Genomic DNA, 24,251 nt, shown 5'->3' with positions numbered 1-24,251 from the left:
AATGCAACACATCTTTATCAAAAGTGGACTTTTTTTCCACACGAGGCTGCAGTGCATCCTTAGGAGACCCACCCTGACTGAAAATGAATCACTGCTGTTATCTCACTTCTAATGGATTTAAAACCTAACAAAACAAAAAGTATCATCGTGTACTCTTAATTTGAAGAAAACTAAATGATGCACCAGTCTTTGAACTGTGATAATCTGGGTTGAATTCACTTAAAATTGCAAAAGTATCTATAGCAGAAATCGTTTCACAAAAAATTTAGGTGGCACAATCCTACTGTGGTTGTGAGTCAGCTGACTGACAATATGTGGAATCCACAAGTCAGACACATTCCTGCTTGTCTCATCAAATTGTTCCTCTTTTTTGATCATGTCCTTCATGGGTGCCTATATTCAGTGGGTGCACTGTGGAAGGTTTCAACTTTATGTTGTACACTAATGCTGAAATTCATCCAACTGTTCCCAGTCAGTCAACACAGCTTGTCAATTGTCACCCTTATAATTAATCTGTCTTGACATGAAGTTTTTAAACAGGTCACACACCCTAGGATATGAAGACATTTTGGCTTTTTAGTGTGGACACGCCTAAAAAAAACCTGTTACTTTATCCATGGCACATAATAAAAATTACAAGTACAGCTTCTCTAAGGCGGAGTATTTGTTTCAACAGGTTCATGTTGTTCTGTTTAACCATGTATGCCTGTTACTACATACATTTCTTTTAGTTGTAAAAATGGATTAAAAATTCACGAGGACCTCACGTATAAATAAACGTAGACACACCAGTCCATTGTTTTCCCTGTTTGCAGGTCATTACTGTAGACCTGAACGCCGGTGTCGTTACTCTGCCCTCTAGCGTTAGAAAGATAGATTTCACCGCTTTGCTCTACCAGTGTTGACAGGATATGGCTGCAAAAAAGTGAAATATTTCCTTTACATTACCCTTGGTTTATAAACTGTAATGTTGATAGATTTTGCAAAAGATAATTTGTTATCATTCGCCTCAGGTCTCGGTGCCCAGCCATGTCTCAGCTTGTTTGTGTGTGTGTATGCGTGTGTGTGTATCTGTGTGTGTGTCCTTTTTCTTGATTTTCTTGTTTCTCTTTGTTGTTTTTATCCTTTGTGAGGCACTTTGTGCTACCCAGTGTATGAAAAGTGCCATATAAATAAAGATTGAATTGAATTTGTGGATCTAATACCACATAAAACAAACTCTAATACATATTCTACAGGTTATAAACCAAAATGTTTCTCAAAGTTACAGGAAAAAGAAGGCAGATATTTTACTTTCACCTGCCCTTAAGGAGCAACTTTAACACCTATAACTGATCCATCCATCCATTTAGACTGCAGCACTTGAATTTATTGCATTTAGAAAACAGGCTGTACAAAGACACGGGGAATGGTTGTTTCATCAAAATATTTCAATGGCTTTTGTTTTTTTTTTAAAACTCTGTACAATTAATCTCACTACAGAAGCACACTGGTAACTGTTTCACAGCTGAGACGATGCACTGCTCAAAAAAACCACGAGGGAACCGCGTGCATCAACCAAGGTCACAGTGATCTGGATGAGTGATCAGGTCGCAGTCTTGACTCAGCACCGGCTCATGGTTTCAACGCCAAGTGAAACTTCATTTTACTTTGGGAGGCGTGTAGTGGATTCTGCATCTTTCGGTGAAAATCTGAGAGGAAAGCAGAGATAGGCAGCACATCGAATGGCTGGCTGATTATTCATCAGGGGATAATCAGTGTTTTACTGAGAATAGTCAACAGACCTTCAGACTTCTGTCATTGACAACTTCTTCAACATTCAGCTCTGATTGCATAAGTTTTAACTGAAGACAAAAAGGAGAAAAGAGCTTTACACATTATCAGTGTGAGAAGAATTATTGTTGTTATCGTTTAAATGCTATGATGAGTAGATTTAGAGTGTTTAAGGGATGTTTAAGAAAAGGAATGTGTGAATGTTTAAACTAAGTGCTGGAGCTGTTTACATAACTAGCACTTAGAGGTACCCTGTTCGATAAGACAAGGAGGTCGTAAAGATGGGAAAAGAAGATAGGAAACAAGGAATCGTGAGGTCCTGATTGACATAAATCTTGTATGCACCAAATAAAAGAGGTGAGCAAGCAGCAGACGAGCAGAGTGGACAGAGGAAGCTTGAACTGCTGCTCAGCTCTCCCTTGCAAGGACTCCAGTTGTTTGCGTGGTTTGTCTGAGTCTTAACATAAGAGTAAAGAACAGCGCGGGTGACAAACATCACCCTCACATTAGTTACAGATGTTCCTATGCTATGCATTGGAAAAATACAAGTACTAAAGAAGAGGAATCAGAGTTTGAAACTTACTTTGGTCTGCTCCTTTCGCAGCTGTTTGATGAGTGCCAGGTTTTCACTGTCTTTTGCTCTCTCTTCACGCAAGCGCCCCACCACCTCAGAGGTCTGGCCTATACAGGACTTGATAGCTTTATCTCTGCTCAGATGGGCTTCCATTAACTGTCAAAAGGTAAATGATTATCATCACTGGAGTCAAACTGCTGGTACCAGGAGCTGGTACCAAACACAGGAATGTTGCAAACGTTTTGGCTATTACACCCACAGATTCATAGAGTTGCTTGCAAGTTTGCGTAGCATCCACTTTGTCACATACCTGCTACTGGTTCCCGGTAAAGAATTCATCAGATGCCATTGAGCGGGGGTACAGAAAAAGCGAAGAGTCCCGGCAGAGTTTAAAGTTATCCGGTCATCGTTGTCCGGCGCCGCGCAGGAGGTGCGCTCGCTTCCATGGCGCACTGGCGAATGTGGATGCGAGAAGCTCTCACTGATGGAGCCCTCCAACCACCCCCCTCCCTCTCCAAAGCTCCGTGGCTCTGTGGGCGCAGGTGACACGCGTTGAACACGTCCACCTTTGGTGCGCCTGGCTCTGCTGCTTTTGCGCGCCAGCTGTGCAGCACAGCCTTCTTACCGATGGAAAACACAACCAAACAAAGGGGCGAAATCCCCCTGGACATTCAAAATTCTATAAACTTTCTTAAGGTTGTCCCATATGCAGCCAGTGCACGCTGCGTCTCTCCTTGGCATTTTAAAATGGAAGCGTTCAAAGGGCTGGACATTAAGCACATTAGATTAAAGGGAGCGTAAAACTATTAAGAACGTTTTTGTTCCCCTCGTTATTATTATCTTTGCTCAGTGTGACCTCTGCAGCAGAAGACACCTTTGTCCCGGTGCTAATTCTCTAAGTCACTTTGCATTTAAACTAATGTAAAGCGTCTAAGCGTCCTTGTATATTTATTAAAAATTTGACCCGTTCTAATTTTTCATCACAGCCTGCTGGTAAATAACCCCCGAGCGAAAACCTGAGGAGAATCTTAATACTAACTGGCAGCACAGGTCCATTTGAATTTTGATTAGAACGAGGATGTTGTTTGTCATCTGCAGTCAGATAACTCTTTTTCTTTTTTAACTTTACGGCACACAATAGTTCGTTCACTCATGCAAAAGATGCCCAAAAAATTCCTCTCACGTTTATTCATTTATGCACACTGTGCAACATTAAGGACGTCAATCTGTGGATGAGCGGCAGCTACTAGAAGTGTGTTCTCCGCAATCACCTTCCGCGCAGACTTTATGATTAATGAGCCGCTTCTGCATAGAAAAAAAAACTAAACTATGTATGTATTTATAACTGGAAACACATTTCCCCAACCCTCAATGTAGCTGCTTTGCAAACAGTCCAGAGATGGCTGCGTTCCCTCTTAATGAGTGATGCAGCAATCTTGTAGATTTGATCAGAACCTGCCTGGAAGCATAGCGGAGTGAAGCTCAAACCCGCGAGGGCATTGCTTTGCTGCCATCTGTTGGCCAGAAGATCGAACTGCACCAACCGACAGTAGAGGCTGTGGTAAATCCACGTTCATAAACAGCGACGGTTGGAGGCAGTTTCCTAAAGGCTTTGAAAGCCTAAAGGTGTGCACTGTACAGATGTTAGATCAGCATCTGTAATATCATCAGTGGAAGCAAACTGATGACGTCATTTAACACAGGTCCACTTGTGGTTATTGATATTAATTTTAGGGTTGGGGTTATGACCTGTATGTTGTGGAAAGTCAAGGAGGCCTGGACCCAGATGCAGAGTAAAAGACACGGCTCTTTATTGAAAACAAAAAGGTGCAATACGAAAGAATCAAGAAAAGTAGCAACAGAAACAAAACTAGAAAAGTAACAACAGAAAATCTACGAACTAAAAACCACCATACAGGGAAAAAACCATTGAGAAAAAGTACAAACGAGAACGCAGTGACGAGGCACTGGAACAAACGCACACACTGGAAGTAACCACGGAAAACAGGAGGCGAAAAACTGGAGATCACAGAGGGTGGGAACTAGACGCTGGCGAAACAACAACCCGGCACCGGAGGCAAAGAGAGGGGAGTTTAAGTAGCCGCCGAATTACGGTAATGCGCTGCAGGTGCTCCAGAGGCTCAGCGCTCATCACAGTCGAGAAACCCGAGCCGCAACACTGTAGGAGGAAATAATTGGTGTTTTTATCAAGACAGTGCATGAATTTAGAAGGAATCAGTAAAGGTTAAATATTAAGTTCACATGTTCCTGACCCTTAAATCATTTGTTAGAGTCCTGTGGCAGGAGGACCCACCGTATATAAATACTTCAGTCTAAAGTGATCTGCAACAGATTGGGCTCCGTGGCAATAGCATCCGTGACAATGGAGGACAATCGATGCGGAGGATGGAGCGACACCATGCAGGCCACTGAAGAAATTCAGGCAAAATGTGATCAGGTGAGCTGGAATGGTACCATTTTTAACTCCTAAACACACGTGTAATTAGCAAATTTAGTCGAAATTCACATGATTTATTTCATACACAGTTGAAACATGTGATAGAGGCAGCCGAGAAGAAGGCTTTTAAGGTCTTTAAAGCAGTTGCCTACCGGGATCAATGTGTGTGTGGAACCAACTATATCGTTAAGGTAATTAATGCTACAATGTCATTGATCTGAAAGCCTAAGATATTAAAAAAAAATAGTGATGACATAACAAATATCCTTGTGCTTTTCTGTCTCTTTCCTGCAGATTTTTGTGGGGCAGGATCTTTTCTTCCATGTGATGTTTGTGGAAACTCCTTCTGCTGATGAAGTGCTGTTGTTGACTAGTGTGATTAAAAAAAAAAGACGAGGACCCCCTCGTGCCCGTCTAGTGTGGAGCCGCAGCTGCAGCATGATTAAAACAAAAAAATACATTTATTCATTCTTTTTCTTTGAAAAGCAGATCGTTTAAGGCTAAAATTGAACCTTTAATCCTAGATTTCAGTTTTGGGGGCAATTTAGTCTTTGATTAAACTAAATGCAAGTTTTAGTCATTTTAGTGTCCAGAAAAAAAGAAAGCTGTCATCTAGAATAATCACCTCATTTACTAATCATATCTGAACGCACAGTACGTCGAACTTTGAGGCAGATGGGCTACAGCAGCAGAAGACCACACCGGGTGCCACTCCTTTCAGCTAAGAACAGGAAACTGAGGCTAACATTTGCACAAGCTCATCAAAATTGGACAATAGAAGATTGGAAAAACATTGCCTGGTGTGATGAGTCTCGATTTCTGCTGCGACATTCGGATGGTAGGGTCAGAATTTGGCGTCTACAACATGAAAGCATGGATCCATCCTGCCTTGTATCAACGGTTCAGGCTGGTGGTGGTGGTTTAATGGTGTGGGGAATATTTTCTTGGCACTCTTTGGGCCCCTTGGTACCAATTGAGCATCGTTGCAACGCCACAGCCTACCTGAGTATTGTTGCTGACCATGTCCATCCCTTTATGACCACAATGTACCCAACTTCTGATGGCTACTTTCAGCAGGATAATGCGCCATGTCATAAAGCTGGAATCATCTCAGACTGGTTTCTTGAACATGACAATGAGTTCACTGTACTCAAATGGCCTCCACAGTCACCAGATCTCAATCCAATAGAAAATCTTTGGAATGTGGTGGATGCGCATCATGGATGTGCAGCTGACAAATCTGCGGCAACTGTGTGATGCCATCATGTCAATATGGACCAAACTCTCTGAGGAATGCTTCCAGCACCTTGTTGAATCTATGCCACGAAGAATTGAGGCAGTTCTGAAGGCAAAAGGGGGTCCAACCCGTTACTAGCATGGTGTACCTAATAAAGTGGCCGGTGAGTGTATGGTAAAGCTCTGTCATTCTTACAGCCTGAAGCCCAGCTCCACAATCAAGCGGACTTGCATGTAACCATGCACGTGGAGCGCACTAGTGAGATCTGTAAATCAGACTCACACGGCACACCAAGCTATGCAGAGCAGTTTGCTAAACTTAAAGATCCACAAATGATATGTGTGTGGTCAGACAGCTATCTGCACGGCAGGAAGCATTTCTGCCGAAGCAGCAGCGCTATTCAAAGTGTCAGGTTCTGTACCACATGTTTCTATTGCTAAACCGCTTAAGAAAAGATGGCAAGACTTGGGATGCGACGTAAAACACTGGAGCAGCCTGCCCTATAGGCCTAAGGGTGAGGTTGATTTTAATGATCAGTTCCAGGTTCCATGCGTTAAAGCAGTGGTGGCAGCATCTGAGGCAGTGAAAGCCTCCGCAGGAGTGGTGCTATATCATGAGCTAACTTTGCGAGTTCCACATGCAGTGTCAGTACTGCTGCTACAAAGTAAGATAGCGTTCCTGTCACCCGCACGTCATCTTTCCTGCATGGCAGTGTTGCTGTCTCAGCCGAATCTGACGATTCGACGCTGTACGACCTTAAACCCAGCAACGCTGCTACCCACCGCAGAAGACGGACACCAGCACAACTGCCTGGATGAGGTCTCCATTACGGTCCTGCCGCGACCAGATCTTAGTGATGTCGCATTGACTACAGGACAGACACTCTTTGTGGATGGATCATCAAGAAAGGATGACTGGACGCACTAGAACTGCCTATGCAGTAGTTACAGCAACCGAGGTGGTGGAGGCGAAACCACTTCCCTCCTCCTATTCTGCTCAAGCAGCAGAACTCGTCGCACTCACACGTGCCTGTGAACTAAGCAAAGGACAGGATGTTACCATCTACACAGATAGTCAATATGCATTTTCCACGCTGTTTGTGTTTGCTCAACAATGGAATTTGAAAGGGATGAAAACGTCGACCGGCAAACCGGTCATGCATGCAGAACTGTTAAAAATTGGCAGCAGTACAGCAGCCACGCAAAATAGCTGTATGTAAATGCACTGCACATACTAACAACACAGACTCAGTCTCACAAGGCAATGCCTTTGCTGACAGAGCCGCAAAGGCTGCAGCAAATAACAACACACTTCTTGATAATGATGAGGAAGAATCATTTAGCCTAGAACCTGCAGATAATGATATTCTAAAAGAAATGCAACAAAATGCTCCAGAAAAGGAAAAGGCCACGTGGAAGAAGCGAGGAGCCAAACTGGATGACAAAGGACTGTTAACCATAGGAAACAAGCCAATCCTTCCCCGGAATATGCATAAATGGGCAGCATTAGTGGGCCATGGGCCATGCCATGTCTCAACAGGAGGGATGGTACAGATGGTTAATGAACATTATTACACTATAGGATTTCATACATACTCAAATAAAATTTGTTCACAATGTGCTATTTGTGTAAAACACAGCCCACAGGGAGCCCTTAAGGCCCCTGCAGGCACTACACCATTACCAAATCATCCATTTCACACAGTTTTTCTAGATTTTAGCCATGTGAAGGTAAACAATATTGTCTAGTAGTGTTAGATGGATTTACTAGGTGGGTAGAAATTTTCCCCACAGAAAAAGTAGATGCACTGACAGTGGCAAAAGTCCTATGTAGAGAGATCATTCCCAGGTTTGGCATTCCGAAGGTCATCTGGAATGGAAGCCATTTTGTAAATGAGGTAGTGAAAACTGTTGGAGTAACTTTGGGAATTGATTTGAAGAATCACTGCGCATACCACCCTCAGACTGCAGGATTAGTTGAAAGAGTTAACGGTACTATTAAGAACAGACTGAAGAAGTGTATGGACGAGACAGGGAAGAGCTGGATGTTTTGTCTCGACCTGGTGAAATTATGGATGCACATAACACCACACAAGAAAACAGGCATCACACCTTTTGAAGCATTATATGGGCGGCCTTATTGCCTACCATACTTTGCAACAACAAATGAGCTAAAACATGTTGAGGAAACAATAGCAGATTATCTAAAAAAGGTGTTACTCAACCGATGTGTGAATACTGTAAATGTTCTGCCTAGTCCTGTGTCTTCCACAGATTCCACCCCCCAGGAACCCATTCAACCGGGCGACTACGTGTGGGTGAAGAAGTTTGTGTGAAAGAGGTGGAACACGCCTAGATGGGAAGGTCCTTATCAAGTACAGCTGACCACAAAGACTGCAGTTCGAGTGGACGGGAAACTGCCGTTGATACACCTTTCCCGTTGTAAGAAACAGAAAATTCTTCCAGGTGAAGGCGAGGGAGCAGTGGCGGACTCTCCGTAAACGGCTGACGGCCTGTATAGGCCCAGCAACGGCTGAACCTCCGTCGGAACCTGTGAAGGAGAGCTGAAATGAAGTTCTTCCTAATTGTGGTGAGTGCTGTGACGGCGGGACTCGCGAGTTTCGGCCTTTGGGATTACCGACAGGAGGGAGGTAATCAGGGACAGAAAGATGCTCTGAGACAGGATGAGAGCTACGCACGCGCTAAACGCACCGTAGTTAGCCACTTAGGACATTCATGGTTAGAACAAGATCCCCACACATTTACGGTTTGAATACATGGTGGCGCTATGCTAATTTCACAGCTCGGACACAGAATCATTCTCGTTGTTATGTTTGTTCTATGCTACCAGTTTCTGTGCATACACCGCGAATAACTGCTGAACCGAGGACAGAGAGTGAAGGACAGTGTTTTGTCCATATTGGGCTAAGCCGAGACACGAATTTCACACTGAAGCTGTTGGATGGAACGTGGTTCACTCACAGCAATTGCACCCAAGAGCCACTACGGACAATGACAGGGAAAGCCAATAGATTCAGATTCCCTGTGCTAGGTGCGACAAATCACACATACTGTTATGCACGGAGTGGTGGTAGAGACTTGGGGTCGTTACACGAGGATGTCTGTAAAGTTGTTTATACGTCATGCACACTGGGAGTCAGTGGAGATGTGGAATCAAACTCTACAACTAATCGGTATTATCGGAAAATGTGTTTACAGCAGCATAAAAGTTCCGAGCAATGCGAACAGGAGTGTATTGATGACCCCCGGCACCTCTGTGGTTTATTTACCTTCGATGAAACAACACAGATGTGTCCAGAAGGTTATAACTGTACATGCAACTATCCCACTTTCACACCAGAAGACAAAGGTACACAATTAGTGGATAAGGGATGGTGGTTATGTGGACACAATGCGTATGCACACCTACCAGCGTATGCACACCTACCAGCAAAAAGTGAGACTGGTTTCACCTGCGAGCTGGGAGGAGCCAGAGGGCATAAAAGGGACGGTTCTCCTTAGTCTCTCTGGCTGGGCTGCTGCCACCATACCTCATGGCCGTCTCATCATTTTAGTTTGGGTTTGAATCCTTATTTCAGCACTCTCACATACACCCCTATCCACACACACCTGCACTACATTACTGATTACCGATTAATCCTGTTTTCTCACATTTCTTTGGGTTTCTCAATAAAATATCCAGATAATTTGATCTTTCTGTGTGCTGACTCCCTCCTTTTGTTAAAACTTTGAGCCAAGTTGTAACAAGACGCATTTAACCATAAACAGGAGGGAAATGTATAAGAATTGTTATTGTTGTTATTAGTATTATCTTTAAATGCTATGGTATGTAGATTTTGAGTGTTTGAGGAATGTTGACAGGAGAAGAAGAACATGAGAATGTTTTGCAAAAGTGCTGAAGCTGCTTACAACCAAGCCCAGCACCCAAATGTATCCTGATGGTCAAGATAAGAGAAGTTCGTTAAGATGGGTGGAAATGTCAGAAGGCAATGAGATATGAGATCTTGTTTGGACACATATTTGGTTTGCACCAATAAAAGAGGTGAGCGAGCAGCAGATGAACAGAGTTGACAGAGGAAGCTTGAACTGCTACAAACAGTTGTTTGCGTGGTTACTCTGAGTCTAGTGAACGAACAGCGCGGGTGATCAAAACTTCACCCTCACAGCTCCGTGGCAATGGAAACCGCGACAGTGTGCGTATGCGGAGGATGGAGCGACACCATGAAGGCCACTGAAGAAATTCAGGCAAAATGTGATCAGGTGAGCTGGAATGGTACCATTTTTAACTCCTAAACACACGTGTAATTAGCAGATTTAGTCGAAATTCACATGATTTATTTCATACACAGTTGAAACATGTGATAGAGGCAGCCGAGAAGAAGGCTTTTAAGGTCTTTAAAGCAGTTGCCTACCGGGATCAAATTGTGTGTGGAACCAACTATATCGTTAAGGTAATTAATGCTACAATGTCATTGATCTGAAAGCCTAAGATATTTAAAAAAAAATAGTGATGACATAACAAATATCCTTGTGCTTTTCTGTCTCTTTCCTGCAGATTTTTGTGGGGCAGGATCTTTTCTTCCATGTGATGTTTGTGGAAACTCCTTCTGCTGATGGATGGCTGTTGTTGACTAGTGTGATTCAAAAAAAAGACGAGGACCCCCTCGTGCCCGTCTAGTGTGGAGCCACACCTGCAACTGCAGCATGATTAAAACAAAAAAATACATTTATTCATTCTTTTTCTTTGAAAAGCAGATCGTTTAAGGCTAAAATTGAACCTTTAATCCTAGATTTCACTTTTGGGGGCAATTTAGTCTTTGATTAAACTAAATGCGGGTTTTAGTCATTTTAGTGTCCAGAAAAAAAGAAAGCTGTCATCTAGAATAATCACCTCATTTACTAATCATATCTGAGTTGTGTTTTCATTATATTGTTCACAAGTCAACAAAAATTGAACTGTCACTGTCATTAATAAAATGACTTCAAACATATGAGAATGGTCACTTTCCTTCTTTCTCTACCTTGACTGTAGCCTCTTTATAATGTCAGACCCTGTGAAAAGGAGACTAATTAGTCTGTGAAAAAACGGCATTTTACCAGGCTTCCAGAGCTGAGCAGGAGGTAAATCAGGATTCCATGAAATCTTTACTCTGAAAGCCAAATCACCCAGAAAAATTTAGCTTTTAGAGCATTTTCCCCCAATAAAGGCCAAAACAGGTCAATTTCACATAAAACAAAATTCACAGAAATTTAGATTTTTCCACTTTTCCAGGTTCAGGGTGTACAGGAATCCAAGAACCACTCTGATCCTGTTGTGTATTTCCAATGATCAAGACCCGGCAGCAGCATCTAAAAGCCAAACACCTACATTTTGTGAAATTGCCGACACTTTGATGTGTAATAACCTGTTTGTATGTGTGTAAATCTGATATTTACAGATGCTCTCATAAAATAGTTTGTGCTGACTGAATTCATCTGAATTCATCTGATTCTTCATAAGCTTGATGCCATTTGGTGCTACATGACGTGTCAAACCATGGGGTCACCCTGTTTATGCTGTGGATGTTCATGCACAGTATTTACTTTGAAGAACCCCAAAACTGACCTTGACATAGTTATGGGCCATCCTGCCTGTCGCACCCTCGCCCATACCACTGTACAACTTTGTTCATGCAAATTTCGAGCGAAACAATAACAGTTAAACATTAAACGAGGAAGTGTCGGGCGATCACACTGTCAGAATCTGTATTGTCTGTTTTCTTGTGCATCTCCTATTTTAGTTTTAAAGTCTTCTTCTGTGGTGTTGTAGTTAGTTTTACTTCCCCTCTTTGCCCCTGCCTCCCCACCTTAGTTGATGACTTATGTGTTTCACCTGTGTCTTGTTTCCCTGTGTATCTAAACCTGTGTTTTCCCTCCAAGACTGTCTTTGTGTCTCTGTATCAAAGCCTTGGTACCTTTCTTCTTGTTTTAGGCGCTTTTCACCTGAACCTGGAGACGTTTCGTCTGCCCTCCTGCTTCATATTGGATTGAAGATTTTGCATTCTAAACTTTGTTCCTCCCCTTTGTGTCTCTCCTGACCTGTGCCCACACTCAGGAGGAGGAGGCAATTCCAGTGAAAATGATCAGTGTCATTATTGTAAAAATTATGGACACTGGGAACGTGATTGCAGAAAGAAACAACGTGACCAGAGATACAATAGAGGACAGCAGCAAGGTTCTAATCCATCCCAGCAATGACTAGAACCGGAAAAAGATGTCACAAAAATTAAAACAAATCAGGGCACAAAATTTGACTAATTTGAAAAAGAAGACTTAGAAGATGTTTTAGACTTAGAAACCATCTTCCTGTTTGCTGAAGGCAAACCAGAAATACAACTGACCGTGTTAGGTAATTCTTTAACATTCTTAGTAGATACGGTTGCAAGTAAATCAGTAATTAGAGATCCAATAGCTCTGAAGCCAACCTCCACACAGATTTTTGTGAGATCAGCAAATGGTCTCGTAACTAAAGAAAGAATGTCAGTTCCTGTAGATGTTTGTGACCCTGTAAGTGGAATCACACTTAAAGCTCCTTTCGTGATCTCCACCACATGTCCCGTAAATCTATTAGGAAGAGATCTTATCTCTCAGCTCCAGTTGATGATTCGTACCACAGCCGAAGGGATGTGGTCTGTAGATAGAATGGTTAATCTGTGGGTAAGAGGAGGGACGTGCAGTAAATATTGGTCACTCGACATTCCTGAAAAGCAGCCCCCTCCATTCTCTGACCCAATCACTATGATATATGGTAAAGCTCTGTCATGCTTACAGCCTGAAGCCCAGCTCCACAATCAAACTGACCTGCATGTAACCATGCACATGGAGCGCATAGGTGGATTCTGTAAATCAGACTCACACGGCACATCAAGCTATGCAGAGCAGTTTGCTAAACTTAAAGATCCACAAATGATTGTAATTATGCACCTATATGTGTGTGGTCAGACAGCTGTCTGCACGACAGGAAGCCTTTCCACCGAAGCAGCAGCGCTATTCAAAGTGTCAGGCTCTGTACCACATGTTTCTATTGCTAAACCGCTTAAGAAAAGCTGGCAAGACTTGGGATGCGACGTAAAACACTGGAGCAGCCTGCCCTATAGGCCTAAGGGTGAGGTTGATTTTAATGATCAGTTCCAGGTGTGGCGCATTCCCCTTAAAACGTGGTTCCTGACACATCCAGCAACGCACCTCACAGACCACAGTTCATGAGAAGAAAACATCTTCCTCACGCAGGAGGAAGAGGAGAAGCTGAAAGAGCTTCCCCCTGAACTATGGTCGGAAGGACCTGCGGATGTAGGTCTTATAAAAGGAGCAGAACCTGTAAAAATAATCCCTAAATCAGATTATAGACCATTTCAGAGACAATATTCCCTTAAGACTGATGCACAGGAGGGTATTGTTCCGATATTTAACTCGCTGCTTAAAGCAGGAGTCATCAGAGAGTGTCCTGAGTCTCCTGTAAATACACCCCTATTTCCAGTAAGGAAGTCACCACCATCTACCGGCTGGCGGATGGTGCAGGACCTGCAAGCTGTAAACGCTGCAGTGGTCCCTAGGTCTCCCTTAGTCGCAGATCCATACACTCTGCTGAATGACTTGAACATCAGTGGTACACAGTGATAGATGTATCCAATGCATTTTTCTCTGTACCAGTACATCCAGACAGCCAGTTTTGGTTTGCGTTTACGTTTCAAGGACAGAGGTACACCTGGACAAGGTTACCTCAGGGCTACTGTGAGAGTCCCCCAATCTTCTCTCAGGTAATGATGTCATCATTAGCTAAGTTTAAACCTCCGTGTGGAAGTCAAATCCTCGTCTACGTGGATGACATCCTCATGGCCTCAAAAACAGAGGGAGATTGTTGGTCAGACACGCTAGCATTGTTATACTGGCTAGCCTCTCAAGGCCATAAATTAAGCAAAAGCAAACTGCAACTAGTGAAGCAGGAAGTGATTTATCTGGGCCATGTTCTGACAGACAATGGAAGAGCTGTTCTTGAGTCGAGGAAAACAGCAGTGCTTGATCCTCCGAAACCAAAAACAAAGAAGCAGATGATGTCATTCTTAGGACTAGGGAATTTTTGCAGATCATGGATCTTAGATTATGCGAAAATAACTGCCCCTTTACAAGCATTGATGTATGATAATCCCTTAGCAATGACTGATGTGTTAACATGGACCCCTGAGGCTGAAGAAGCATTTACTGTATGTACATAAAACAGGCTCTTGTAAGTGCTGGAGTGTTAAAGCTGCCAGACTATCAGAAGCCTTTTGAGCAGGTTGTTGACTGCAAGGGTGATTTTATGACTTTTATGACTACGGTCCTGCCGCGACCAGATCTTAGTGATGTCGCGTTGACTACAGGACGGATACTCTTTGTGGATGGATCATCGAGAAAGGATGACTGGACGCACTAGAACGCCTATGCAGTAGTTACAGCAACCGAGGTGGTGGAGGCGAAATCACTTCCCTCCTCCTATTCTGCTCAAGCAGCAGAACTCGTCGCACTCACACGTGCCTGTGAACTAAGCAAAGGACAGGATGTTACCATCTACACAGATAGTCAATATGCATTTTCCACGCTGTTTGTGTTTGCTCAACAATGGAATTTGAAAGGGATGAAAACGTCGACCGGCAAACCGGTCATGCATGCAGAACTGTTAAAAATTGGCAGCAGTACAGCAGCCACGTAAAATAGCTGTATGTAAATGCACTGCACATACTAACAACACAGACTCAGTCTCACAAGGCAATGCCTTTGCTGACAGAGCCACAAAGGCTGCAGCAAATAACAACACACTTCTTGATAATGATGAGGAAGAATCATTTAGCCTAGAACCTGCAGATAATGATGTTCTAAAAGAAATGCAACAAAATGCTCCAGAAAAGGAAAAGGCCACGTGGAAGAAGCGAGGAGCCAAACTGGATGACAAAGGACTGTTAACCATAGGAAACAAGCCAATCCTTCCCCGGAATATGCATAAATGGGCAGCATTAGTGGGCCATGGGCCATGCCATGTCTCAACAGGAGGGATGGTACAGATGGTTAATGAACATTATTACACTATAGGATTTCATACATACTCAAAAAAAATTTGTTCACAATGTGCTATTTGTGTAAAACACAGCCCACAGGGAGCCCTTAAGGCCCCTGCAGGCACTACACCATTACCAAATCATCCATTTCACACAGTTTTTCTAGATTTTAGCCATGTGAAGGTAAACAATATTGTCTAGTAGTGTTAGATGGATTTACTAGGTGGGTAGAAATTTTCCCCACAGCAAAAGCAGATGCACTGACAGTGGCAAAAGTCCTATGTAGAGAGATCATTCCCAGGTTTGGCATTCCGAAGGTCATCTGGAATGGAAGCCATTTTGTAAATGAGGTAGTGAAAACTGTTGGAGTAACTTTGGGAATTGATTTGAAGAACCACTGCGCCTACCACCCTCAGAGTGCAGGGTTGGTTGAAAGAGTTAACGGTACTATTAAGAACAGACTGAAGAAGTGTATGGACGAGACAGGAAAGAACTGGATGTTTTGTCTCGACCTGGTGAAATTATGGATGCACATAACACCACCAAGAAAACAGGCATCACACCTTTTGAAGCATTATATCTCCCTTTATGCATACACTACCTCAACAACAAATGGGTTAGAACATGTTGAGGAAACAATAGCAGATTATCTAAAAAAGGTGTTACTCAACCGATGTGTGAACGCTGTAAATGTTCTGCCTAGTCCTGTGTCTCCCACAGATTCCACCCCCCAGGAACCCATTCAACCGGGCGACTACGTGTGGGTGAAGAAGTTTGTGTGAAAGAGGTGGAACACGCCTAGGTGGGAAGGTCCTTATCAAGTACAGCTGACCACAAAGACTGCAGTTCGAGTGGACGGGAAACTGTCGTGGATACACCTTTCCCATTGTAAGAAACAGAAAATTCTTCCAGGTGAAGGCGAGGGAGCAGTGGCGGACTCTCCGTAAACGGCTGATGGCCTGTATAGGTCCAGCAATGGCTGAACCCCGTCGGAACCTGAGACGTTGTTCTTCCTAATTGTGGTGAGTGCTGTGACGGCGGGACTCGCGAGTTTCGGCCTTTGGGATTACCGACAGGAGGGAGGTAATCAGGGACAGAAAGATGCTCTGAGACAGGATGAGAGCTGCGCGCGCTAAACGCACCGTAGTTAGCCACTTAGGACATTCATGGTTAGAACAAAATCCAGAGTCCTCACACATTTACAGTTTGAATACATGGTGGCGCTATGCTAATTTCACAGCTCGGACACAGAATCATTCTCGTTGTTATGTTTGTTCTATGCTACCAGTTTCTGTGCATACACCGCGAATAACTGCTGAACCGAGGACAGAGAGTGAAGGACAGTGTTTTGTCCATATAGGGCTAAGCCGAGACACGAATTTCACACTGAAGCTGTTGGATGGAACGTGGTTCACCTCGCAGTAATTGCACCCAAGAGCCACTACGGACAATGGCAGGGAAAGCCAATAGATTCAGATTCCCTGTGCTAGGTGCGACAAATCCCACATACTGTTATGCACGGAGTGGTGGTAGAGACTTGGGGTCGTTACACGAGGATGTCTGTAAAGTTGTTTATACGTCATGCACACTGGGAGTCAGTGGAGATGTGGAATCAAACTCTACAACTAATCGGTATTATCGGAAAACGTGTTTACAGCAGAATAAAAGTTCCGAGCAATGCGAACAGGAGTGTATTGATGACCCCCGGCACCTCTGTGGTTTATTTACCTTCGATGAAGCAACACAGATGTGTCCAGAAGGTTATAACTGTACATGCAACTATCCCACTTTCACACCAGAAGACAAAGGTACACAATTAGTGGATAAGGGATGGTGGTTATGTGGACACAATGCGTATGCACACCTACCAGCAAACTGGTCAGGAGTGTGTGCTCCTGTACATCTCAGAGATCACACAATTATAATCTATGCCAACAACACCGAGAACATATCACAGAAGCGTTTTAAACGAGATTTGAATGACTACGAGTTCAAACCACACACGACTCTGTGTGTGGCACAGATGTACCACAAGAGTTTAAGCATTGGTCAACCGGAGATAAAGTGACCTTGACTCTCTTTCCGTGGATAGGAGTAGGAAAGAACATATTGAGATTGGAAACGGTTGATTATAGGCTGAAAGTGTTTACTAATTTGACAAAAGTTGCTCTCACAGGAGTCAAGGAAGAAATGACAGCGCTAAGACTGATGACCATGCAGAATAGGATGGCCTTAGATCTCATAACGGCCCCCCAGGGAGGAGTTTGTGCAATGGTAGGAGATTACTGTTGTACGTTCATCCCAGAGAATGATGCGGACGGTCACCTGATAGATAGTGCATTGAGAAATTTAACTAAGCTGCAGAAAGCTATGATTGATGATGGTAGTCCCCCACCAGACTGTCTTACAAAAATGCTGTCGGGGTGGAGGGAACTACTGTTCAAGACAGGAATGAAGATAGGGGTAGTACTGCTAGTATTAGCCATACTAGCTTGTTGTGTAGTACCTCTTGTTCGGGGTTGCATTGGCCGGCTCGTGGGATCAGTTGTTACTAGTACTTTGCTGCAGGTGGAAGAACGATTTCTACTGGACAACGATGAAGAGGAATCAGAAGAAGAATGGATCAACGTAATACAAGATGTAAAAGAACTGTTTAGGATGTCTTAAGCTGTAACCATATTGAACTCTGAGTGTAAGAAATGTGTTTCTAGGAAAACGAAGTAATGCATTTAAATTTCATGAAAATGTAAAGATGTAATACTGATGATGAGAATCTAGACTATGACGGCCCACCCATGTGTCTTGTTTTGTTTACCCAAATACTGGGTGGGTCGTCAGTGAGACTGGTTTCACCTGCGAGCTGGGAGGAGCCAGAGGGCATAAAAGGGGCGGTTCTCCTTAGTCTCTCTGGCTGGGCTGCTGCCCCCATACCTCATGGCTGTCTCATCATTTTAGTTTGGGTTTGAATCCTTATTTCAGCACTCTCACATACACCCCTATCCACACACACCTGCACTACATTACTGATTACCGATTAATCCTGTTTTCTCACATTTCTTTGGGTTTCTCAATAAAATATCCAGATAATTTGATCTTTCTGTGTGCTGACTCCCTCCTTTTGTTAAAACTTTGAGCCAAGTTGTAACAAGACGCATTTAACCATAAACAGGAGGGAAATGTGAGAAGAACTGTTATTGTTGTTATTAGTATTATCTTTAAATGCTATGGTATGTAGATTTTGAGTGTTTGAGGAATGTTGACAAGAGAAGAAGAACATGAGAATGTTTTGCAAAAGTGCTGAAGCTGCTTACAACCAAGCCCAGCACCCAAATGTATCCTGTTGGTCAAGATAAGAGAAGTTCGTTAAGATGGGTGGAAATGTCAGAAGGCAATGAGATATGAGATCTTGTTTGGACAAATATTCTGTTTGCACCAATGAAAGAGGTGAGCGAGCAGCAGATGAACAGAGTTGACAGAGGAAGCTTGAACTGCTGCAAACAGTTGTTTGAGTGGTTACTCTGAGTCTAGTGAACGAACAGCGCGGGTGATCAAAACTTCACCCTCACAGCTCCGTGGCAATGGAAACCGCGACAGTGGCGGTCAATGGATGCGAAGGATGGAGCGACACCATGAAGGCCACTGAAGAAATTCAGGCAAAATGTGATCAGGTGAGCTGGAATGGTACCATTTTTTTTCAACTCCTAAACACACGTGTAATTAGCAGATTTAGTTGAAATTCACATGATTTATTTCATACACAGTTGAAACATGCGATAGAGTCAGTCGAGAATAAGACTTTTAAGGTCTTTAAAGCAGTTGCCCACCGTTATCAAACTGTGAATGGAACCAACTATATCGTTAAGGTAATTAATGCTACAATGTCATTGATCTGAAAGCCTAAGATATTAAAAAAAATAGTGATGACATAACAAATATCCTTGTGCTTTTCTGTCTCTTTCCTGCAGATTTTTGTGGTTCAGGATCTTTTCTTCCATGTGATGTTTCTGGAAACTCTTCGTGCTAATGGAGTGCTGACGTTGACTAGTGTGATTCAAAAAAAAGACGAGGACCCCCTCGTGCCCGTCTAGTGTGGAGCCACACCTGCAGCTGCAGCATGATTAAAACAAAAAAATACATTTATTCATTCTTTTTCTTTGAAAAGCAGATCGTTTAAGGCTAAAATTGAACCGTTAATCCTAGATTTCAGTTTTGGGGGCAATTTAGTCTTTGATTAAACTAAATGCAAGTTTTAGTCATTTTAGTGTCCAGAAAAAAAGAAAGCTATCATCTAGAATAATCACCTCATTTACTAATCATATCTGAGTTGTGTTTTCATTATATTGTTCACAAGTCACCAAAAATTGAACTGTCACTGTCATTAATAAAATGACTTCAAACATATGAGAACGGTCACTTTCCTTCTTTCTCTACCTTGACTGTAGCCTCTTTATAATGTCAGACCCTGTGAAAAAGGAGACTAATTAGTCTGTGAAAAACTGGCATTTTACCAGGCTTCCAGAGCTGAGCAGGAGGTAAATCAGGATTCCATGAAATCTTTACTCTGAAAGCCAAATCACCCAGAAAAATTTAGCTTTTAGAGCATTTTCCCCCAATAAAGGCCAAATCAGGTCAATTTCACACAAAACAAAATTCACAGAAATTTAGATTTTTCCATTTTTCCAGGTTCAGGGTGTACAGGAATCCAAGAACCACTCTGATCCTGTTGTGTATTTCCAATGATCAAGACCCGGCAGCAGCATCTAAAAGCCAAACACCTACATTTTGTGAAATTGCCGACACTTTGATGTGTAATAACCTGTTTGTATGTGTGTAAATCTGATGTTTACAGATGCTCTCATAAAGTAGTTTGTGCTGACTGAATTCATCTGATTCTTCATAAGCTTGATGCCACTTGGTGCTACATGACGTGTCAAACCATGGGGTCACCCTGTTTATGCTGTGGATGTTCATGCACAGTATTTACTTTGAAGAACCCCAAAACTGACCTTGACATAGTTATGGGCCATCCTGCCTGTCGCACCCTCGCCCATACCACTGTACAACTTTGTTCATGCAAATTTCGAGCGAAACAATAACAGTTAAACATTAAACGAGGAGGTGTCGGGCGATCACACTGTCAGAATCTGTATTGTCTGTTTTCTTGTGCATCTCCTATTTTAGTTTTAAAGTCTTCTTCTGTGGTGTTGTAGTTAGTTTTACTTCCCCTCTTTGCCCCTGCCTCCCCACCTTAGTTGATGACTTATGTGTTTCACCTGTGTCTTGTTTCCCTCTGTATCTAAACCTGTGTTTTCCCTCCAAGACTGTCTTTGTGTCTCTGTATCAAAGCCTTGGTACCTTTCTTCTTGTTTTAGGCGCTTTCACCTGAACCTGGAGACGTTTCGTCTGCCCTCCTGCTTCATATTGGATTGAAGATTTTGCATTCTAAACTTTGTTCCTCCCCTTTGTGTCCTCTTTTTGCACCTGTGCCCACACTCACCATCTGTCACACGCACCATATCAGATCTCACTTTGGACTCTCGCATAACTGAATTTGGGACAATGAAGACAAAATTTCTGGTGGATGGAGTCAAGCAATTAAAGGCCGTTGTGGAACTTTATGGAAAATGGGATCAGGTGAGCTGACATTGTGCCATTTTAACCCTCCACACACCAGTATTCTGCATTTTAGTCTAAATGGGCATGTTTTATTTCAAACACACTTAAAATAAAACCTGAAATAGAGCCTTTTGCTTTCACATTAATCAGTTAAACAACAATCACATCGTCTGGGAATAAGGGACATTTGCTGCGTTGGGAAAACAGTGACGAGTCGGTAACTAAAAGGCAACTTGGCACGCGAGCAGCAATGATCAATAAATCCAGTCAATGTGACGAAATTACAGCAAACTCATGATCAGGCATCACCATGGATCACTTTCCTTCTTTCTCTGCCCACTCACTGTAGCCTCCTTTATAATGTCGGGCCCTGGGGAAAAGGATACCAATTAGTCTGTTTATTTTGTCACCAAAGAGTTGGAGCTAATCCTCCATTACTGCTTTATTTTGCTACATTAAATAAAAATATGCATTTTACTGAGCTTGGAGAGTCAGACCCAAGTGAACAAAGACATTTGGATCTTTAAATGCTGAATAATTGTACTGAAAAGCCAAATTATTACAAAAACAGGCTGGGTTACCTGGTGAAACCCAGCTGTTGTGCCATGGAAAGAGCTTTGTAACTCCTGTTGCCGCTCCTGCAGTAAAACACAATGTTGTTGTCGTCTTTCCCAGGAGCCTTCACGTTGTACCTCTGCTGAAACTGCTCTGGGGACAGCTTCATGGACTCGTCCACCACGGCCACTGGAATTGAGACACAAAGAGAAATGAAAAGAGAGGCTCCTGAAAAGCACGACAACAGTTGGGATGATATGTACGTGGCACGTTGACAGCATCTGGAATACGTCCCTCCTGGTATTCCTCCGGCTCTCGGACGTCGAACAGCTGGACATCACGGTTGGACAGCATGGTCTTCAGCTGTGGGTAGGTCACCACTGATGCTGGAGGGGATTGCAAACTATTTAAATAGTCCCAAGCGTTTGCTTCTCTGACTTTTGCATTGACCAAAAAGAGGTTTCTTTTAAGATATTACTGTTCATCCAAAAACCAAAGTACCAGTCAACAAATGCTAAAACACTGGCTTTACAGTCATTCAGGTTGCAAGTTTATTATTGTTATTACTATAGTAATCCCTTTAAAGACATTAGCCATAATTAAGCCATATAAAAACTATAATTTTACACTATTCCGTTATCACTCCTCCGTGAGCAGTTACTTTATGATTGACTTTAGAACATTTGAGCCTTCTTCCCTGATATTTTACATTATAAACGTTTTCTGCATGCAAATGACAGTCGTCTGTTCGAAGCTTCCAGAGCCATGACGTCATTTTGGGGAAATACTTATAAAGTAGATATTCTTCTTTTTTTTCAATACACGCATCTTGGAATATATTATCTACGCTACTAGGAGGTGATATTTGTTGAGAAAAATATTTACGGTAATGGTTCCACCTAAGTTTTGGACTTCGGACTTCACCTTTACGTATACATTTATCAGAATAATTTTACCCCCATCGGAGTCTTCTCCACATCTGGGGCCCGAGGTTGTAAAAGTCCTTAAAGTTGTAACCAGAGTCGGGTGAGCTTTACAGGTTGCTTCCGCAACAGTCTGGCACAAAGTTCGCGATAAGATAAAAGATAACATTATGACGGCAACCATGACACCGGAGTCACAAACAGGAGCTGAGTGGTGCGCATGCGCTGTTCAAAGAAACCTCTGACTTCTTCTCTCGGTTCAGCTAGGTTTGAGCAGTGTAGTAGCGCCATCATGTGGGCAGATGTGGTAGTTCATATTCTAGAAGAATATACCCTGTGCAGATACGTTTTTACCTGAATAGCGTGGAAATATGAAGAATTCTAACAATAATAATATTACGCGTGTAATACATAAATAAGTGTTTAATCTGTCAAATTTTGGTTTCATTTTGGTTTCCAGTTTCACTTTTAACACCGGGACTCATTTGTATTGGCTTTTAGTAGTTTACAAGGCTTCTTCCGGAATGTTTTTATATAAAGAGAAACTTATGCAGACGTGTTTACGCCTTGTGTTGACTACGCACATTTGTATTGTTTATTTCCTTACGCTATTTTGTTGATAAAAGTAAAGAGGTTCAACAGCATTGAAAACTAAAACTAATAACCACAACGCCTATGACTCGGTTTAATACCCGTGATTTCCAGTCAGAGCTCACATGCTCCAAACCCAGCCCATTGACTAGGATCACTCCACTTCTGACAGAAACACGTATTAGCGAGTACATTGAACTCTTTGTTGGATAAAGTAGTTAACTGAAGCTTAAAAGTATCTTTAATTCGGTTACTTTTACCATTATACTCCAAATATTCCAATTGGTTAATCGCTCAAGTGAATCAACCCCCCTGACATTGATGGTATCTTCCAAAACAGAGCACCACGTGACTCATGGTCTGTATATATATTTTTCGAACGCCCATTGCACAACGCCGCGGTGTCGTTTTTGCTTCATTTTTGGTACTTTAATTTCACGACGCTGCAAAAATGCCACCTATGATGTGTGGAGGGTGTTCTGAGGCTAATGCCGCTGATGAAAAGGTTCAAAAGCTATGCGACAACGTGAGTACACCACGCGTTTCGTTAACTTTGTTTAGCTCACATATACAAATAAACTCTCCCATGTTTCGTTTAGTTCTAATTTTCTTTGTCTGGAGATCAGGTAAAACCCGCCGTAGAGGACAAGACGGGGAAGAAGTACGAGGTTTTCACAGCGAAGACCTACACGTCGCAGGTTGTGAGTGGTAGGAACTACTTTATTAAGGTAAATGTCTTTGTGGTTTCACATACTCGTTGACTGAACAGCAGTTTTTAAATGTGCAAAGCCGTTTTTCTTTTCTTGTCTTTCATATCTGATGTATTACACCTCTTGCAGGTCCATGTAGGAGGAGATGATTATATTCACATCCGCGTTTATGAGAAACTTCCTTGCCATGGAGGAGACATTGAGGTTCACAGTGTACAGGAGTCCAAGACCCACGCTGAGCCCATTGAGTATTTCTAATGATCAAGACCCAGCAGCAGCATCTTAAAATCATATAATATGCTGACAAATTGACGTATAACATGTTTGTATGCATGTAAATCCAATGTTTACAGATGCTATAATAAAAGTTTTGGATGAGATTAAATTAGACTTGTCATTTAGTTCTATCATTATATCTAGCTACTTTCTACAATTATCTCATTACTTTTGAGATTATGTTACAGTGTGTTTGTATTATGAACTCCTACATAGCTGAGAAGCAAATAAGCATGAATGTTTTGTTTCCATAAATGAGTGGGTTTATCCTTCCCAGAGTAGGGCATTTACATACATGTTAGGCTCAGGTATGACAGCCCTGGTTCTGTTTGTGTTTAAGGCTGAATGCAACACATCTTTATCAAAAGTGGACTTTTTTTCCTACACGAGGCTGCAGTGCATCCTTAGGAGACCCACCCTGACTGAAATGAATCACTGCTGTTACCT

General features: G+C 42.6%; 3 protein-coding genes and 1 long non-coding RNA gene across 8 annotated transcripts; 1 reads left to right on the top strand and 3 right to left on the bottom strand.

Moving 5' to 3' along the window:
• Window positions 1–355: 355 nt before the first annotated feature.
• Window positions 356–2,793, bottom strand: LOC130514255 (protein MIX23-like). Its single transcript, XM_057013740.1, has 5 exons — window positions 2,788–2,793; window positions 2,607–2,660; window positions 2,357–2,503; window positions 1,785–1,844; window positions 356–1,691 (listed from the first exon to the last, which is right to left on the bottom strand). Exons 1-5 carry the CDS (start codon window positions 2,791–2,793, stop codon window positions 1,641–1,643), a joined length of 318 nt encoding a protein of 105 aa, XP_056869720.1. The 3' UTR covers window positions 356–1,640.
• Window positions 2,794–4,134: 1,341 nt separating this feature from the next.
• On the bottom strand, window positions 4,135–10,889 carry LOC130513613 (uncharacterized). Its single transcript, XR_008946771.1, has 2 exons — window positions 10,778–10,889; window positions 4,135–5,275 (listed from the first exon to the last, which is right to left on the bottom strand). It is a non-coding gene; the product is annotated as an uncharacterized LOC130513613 (long non-coding RNA).
• cst14a.2 (cystatin 14a, tandem duplicate 2) lies at window positions 4,650–23,913 on the top strand. 5 transcript variants are annotated; one of them, XM_057012423.1, is made up of 4 exons: window positions 10,035–10,244; window positions 18,703–18,801; window positions 18,895–18,996; window positions 19,099–19,534. In XM_057012423.1, the coding sequence occupies exons 1-4, from the start codon at window positions 10,239–10,241 to the stop codon at window positions 19,219–19,221; spliced, it is 330 nt and encodes a 109-aa protein (XP_056868403.1). In that variant the 5' UTR covers window positions 10,035–10,238; the 3' UTR covers window positions 19,222–19,534. The 5 variants fall into 5 exon arrangements, with proteins under 5 accessions (XP_056868405.1, XP_056868406.1, XP_056868403.1 ...); XM_057012422.1 differs by lacking the exons at window positions 18,895–18,996; window positions 19,099–19,534 and adding exons at window positions 23,445–23,546; window positions 23,658–23,913 and having other exon boundaries at window positions 10,088–10,244; XM_057012425.1 differs by lacking the exons at window positions 10,035–10,244; window positions 18,703–18,801; window positions 18,895–18,996; window positions 19,099–19,534 and adding exons at window positions 4,650–4,805; window positions 23,445–23,546; window positions 23,658–23,913.
• si:ch211-161h7.8 (thiosulfate:glutathione sulfurtransferase) lies at window positions 20,716–22,455 on the bottom strand. The gene is made up of 4 exons (XM_057012417.1): window positions 22,261–22,455; window positions 21,568–21,690; window positions 21,331–21,493; window positions 20,716–21,119 (listed from the first exon to the last, which is right to left on the bottom strand). Exons 1-4 carry the CDS (start codon window positions 22,409–22,411, stop codon window positions 21,065–21,067), a joined length of 492 nt encoding a protein of 163 aa, XP_056868397.1. The 5' UTR covers window positions 22,412–22,455; the 3' UTR covers window positions 20,716–21,064.
• Window positions 23,914–24,251: the final 338 nt, after the last annotated feature.

This window comes from Takifugu flavidus, chromosome 17 (genome assembly GCF_003711565.1).
Source record: "Takifugu flavidus isolate HTHZ2018 chromosome 17, ASM371156v2, whole genome shotgun sequence".
NCBI classification, from domain to species: domain Eukaryota; kingdom Metazoa; phylum Chordata; class Actinopteri; order Tetraodontiformes; family Tetraodontidae; genus Takifugu; species Takifugu flavidus.
The sequence above is the reverse complement of the archived record's forward strand: the minus strand, read 5'-3'. Positions and strand labels throughout refer to the sequence as shown.

Coding starts and splice junctions, on each gene's coding strand:
- LOC130514255 (XM_057013740.1), bottom strand. Junction 2,504..2,606: donor GCAAGCAACTCTATGAATCT/GTGGGTGTAATA, acceptor ACCTTTTGACAG/TTAATGGAAGCCCATCTGAG. Junction 1,845..2,356: donor TGCGAAAGGAGCAGACCAAA/GTAAGTTTCAAA, acceptor TTTTGTCTTCAG/TTAAAACTTATGCAATCAGA.
- cst14a.2 (XM_057012422.1), top strand. Junction 18,802..23,444: donor TTCAGGCAAAATGTGATCAG/GTGAGCTGGAAT, acceptor TCTGGAGATCAG/GTAAAACCCGCCGTAGAGGA. Junction 23,547..23,657: donor GTAGGAACTACTTTATTAAG/GTAAATGTCTTT, acceptor CACCTCTTGCAG/GTCCATGTAGGAGGAGATGA.
- si:ch211-161h7.8 (XM_057012417.1), bottom strand. CDS start 22,411: ATGGTTGCCGTCATAATGTTATCTTTTATCTTATCGCGAACTTTGTGC. Junction 21,691..22,260: donor TGGAGAAGACTCCGATGGGG/GTAAAATTATTC, acceptor AATCCCCTCCAG/CATCAGTGGTGACCTACCCA. Junction 21,494..21,567: donor AGATGCTGTCAACGTGCCAC/GTACATATCATC, acceptor TCTCAATTCCAG/TGGCCGTGGTGGACGAGTCC.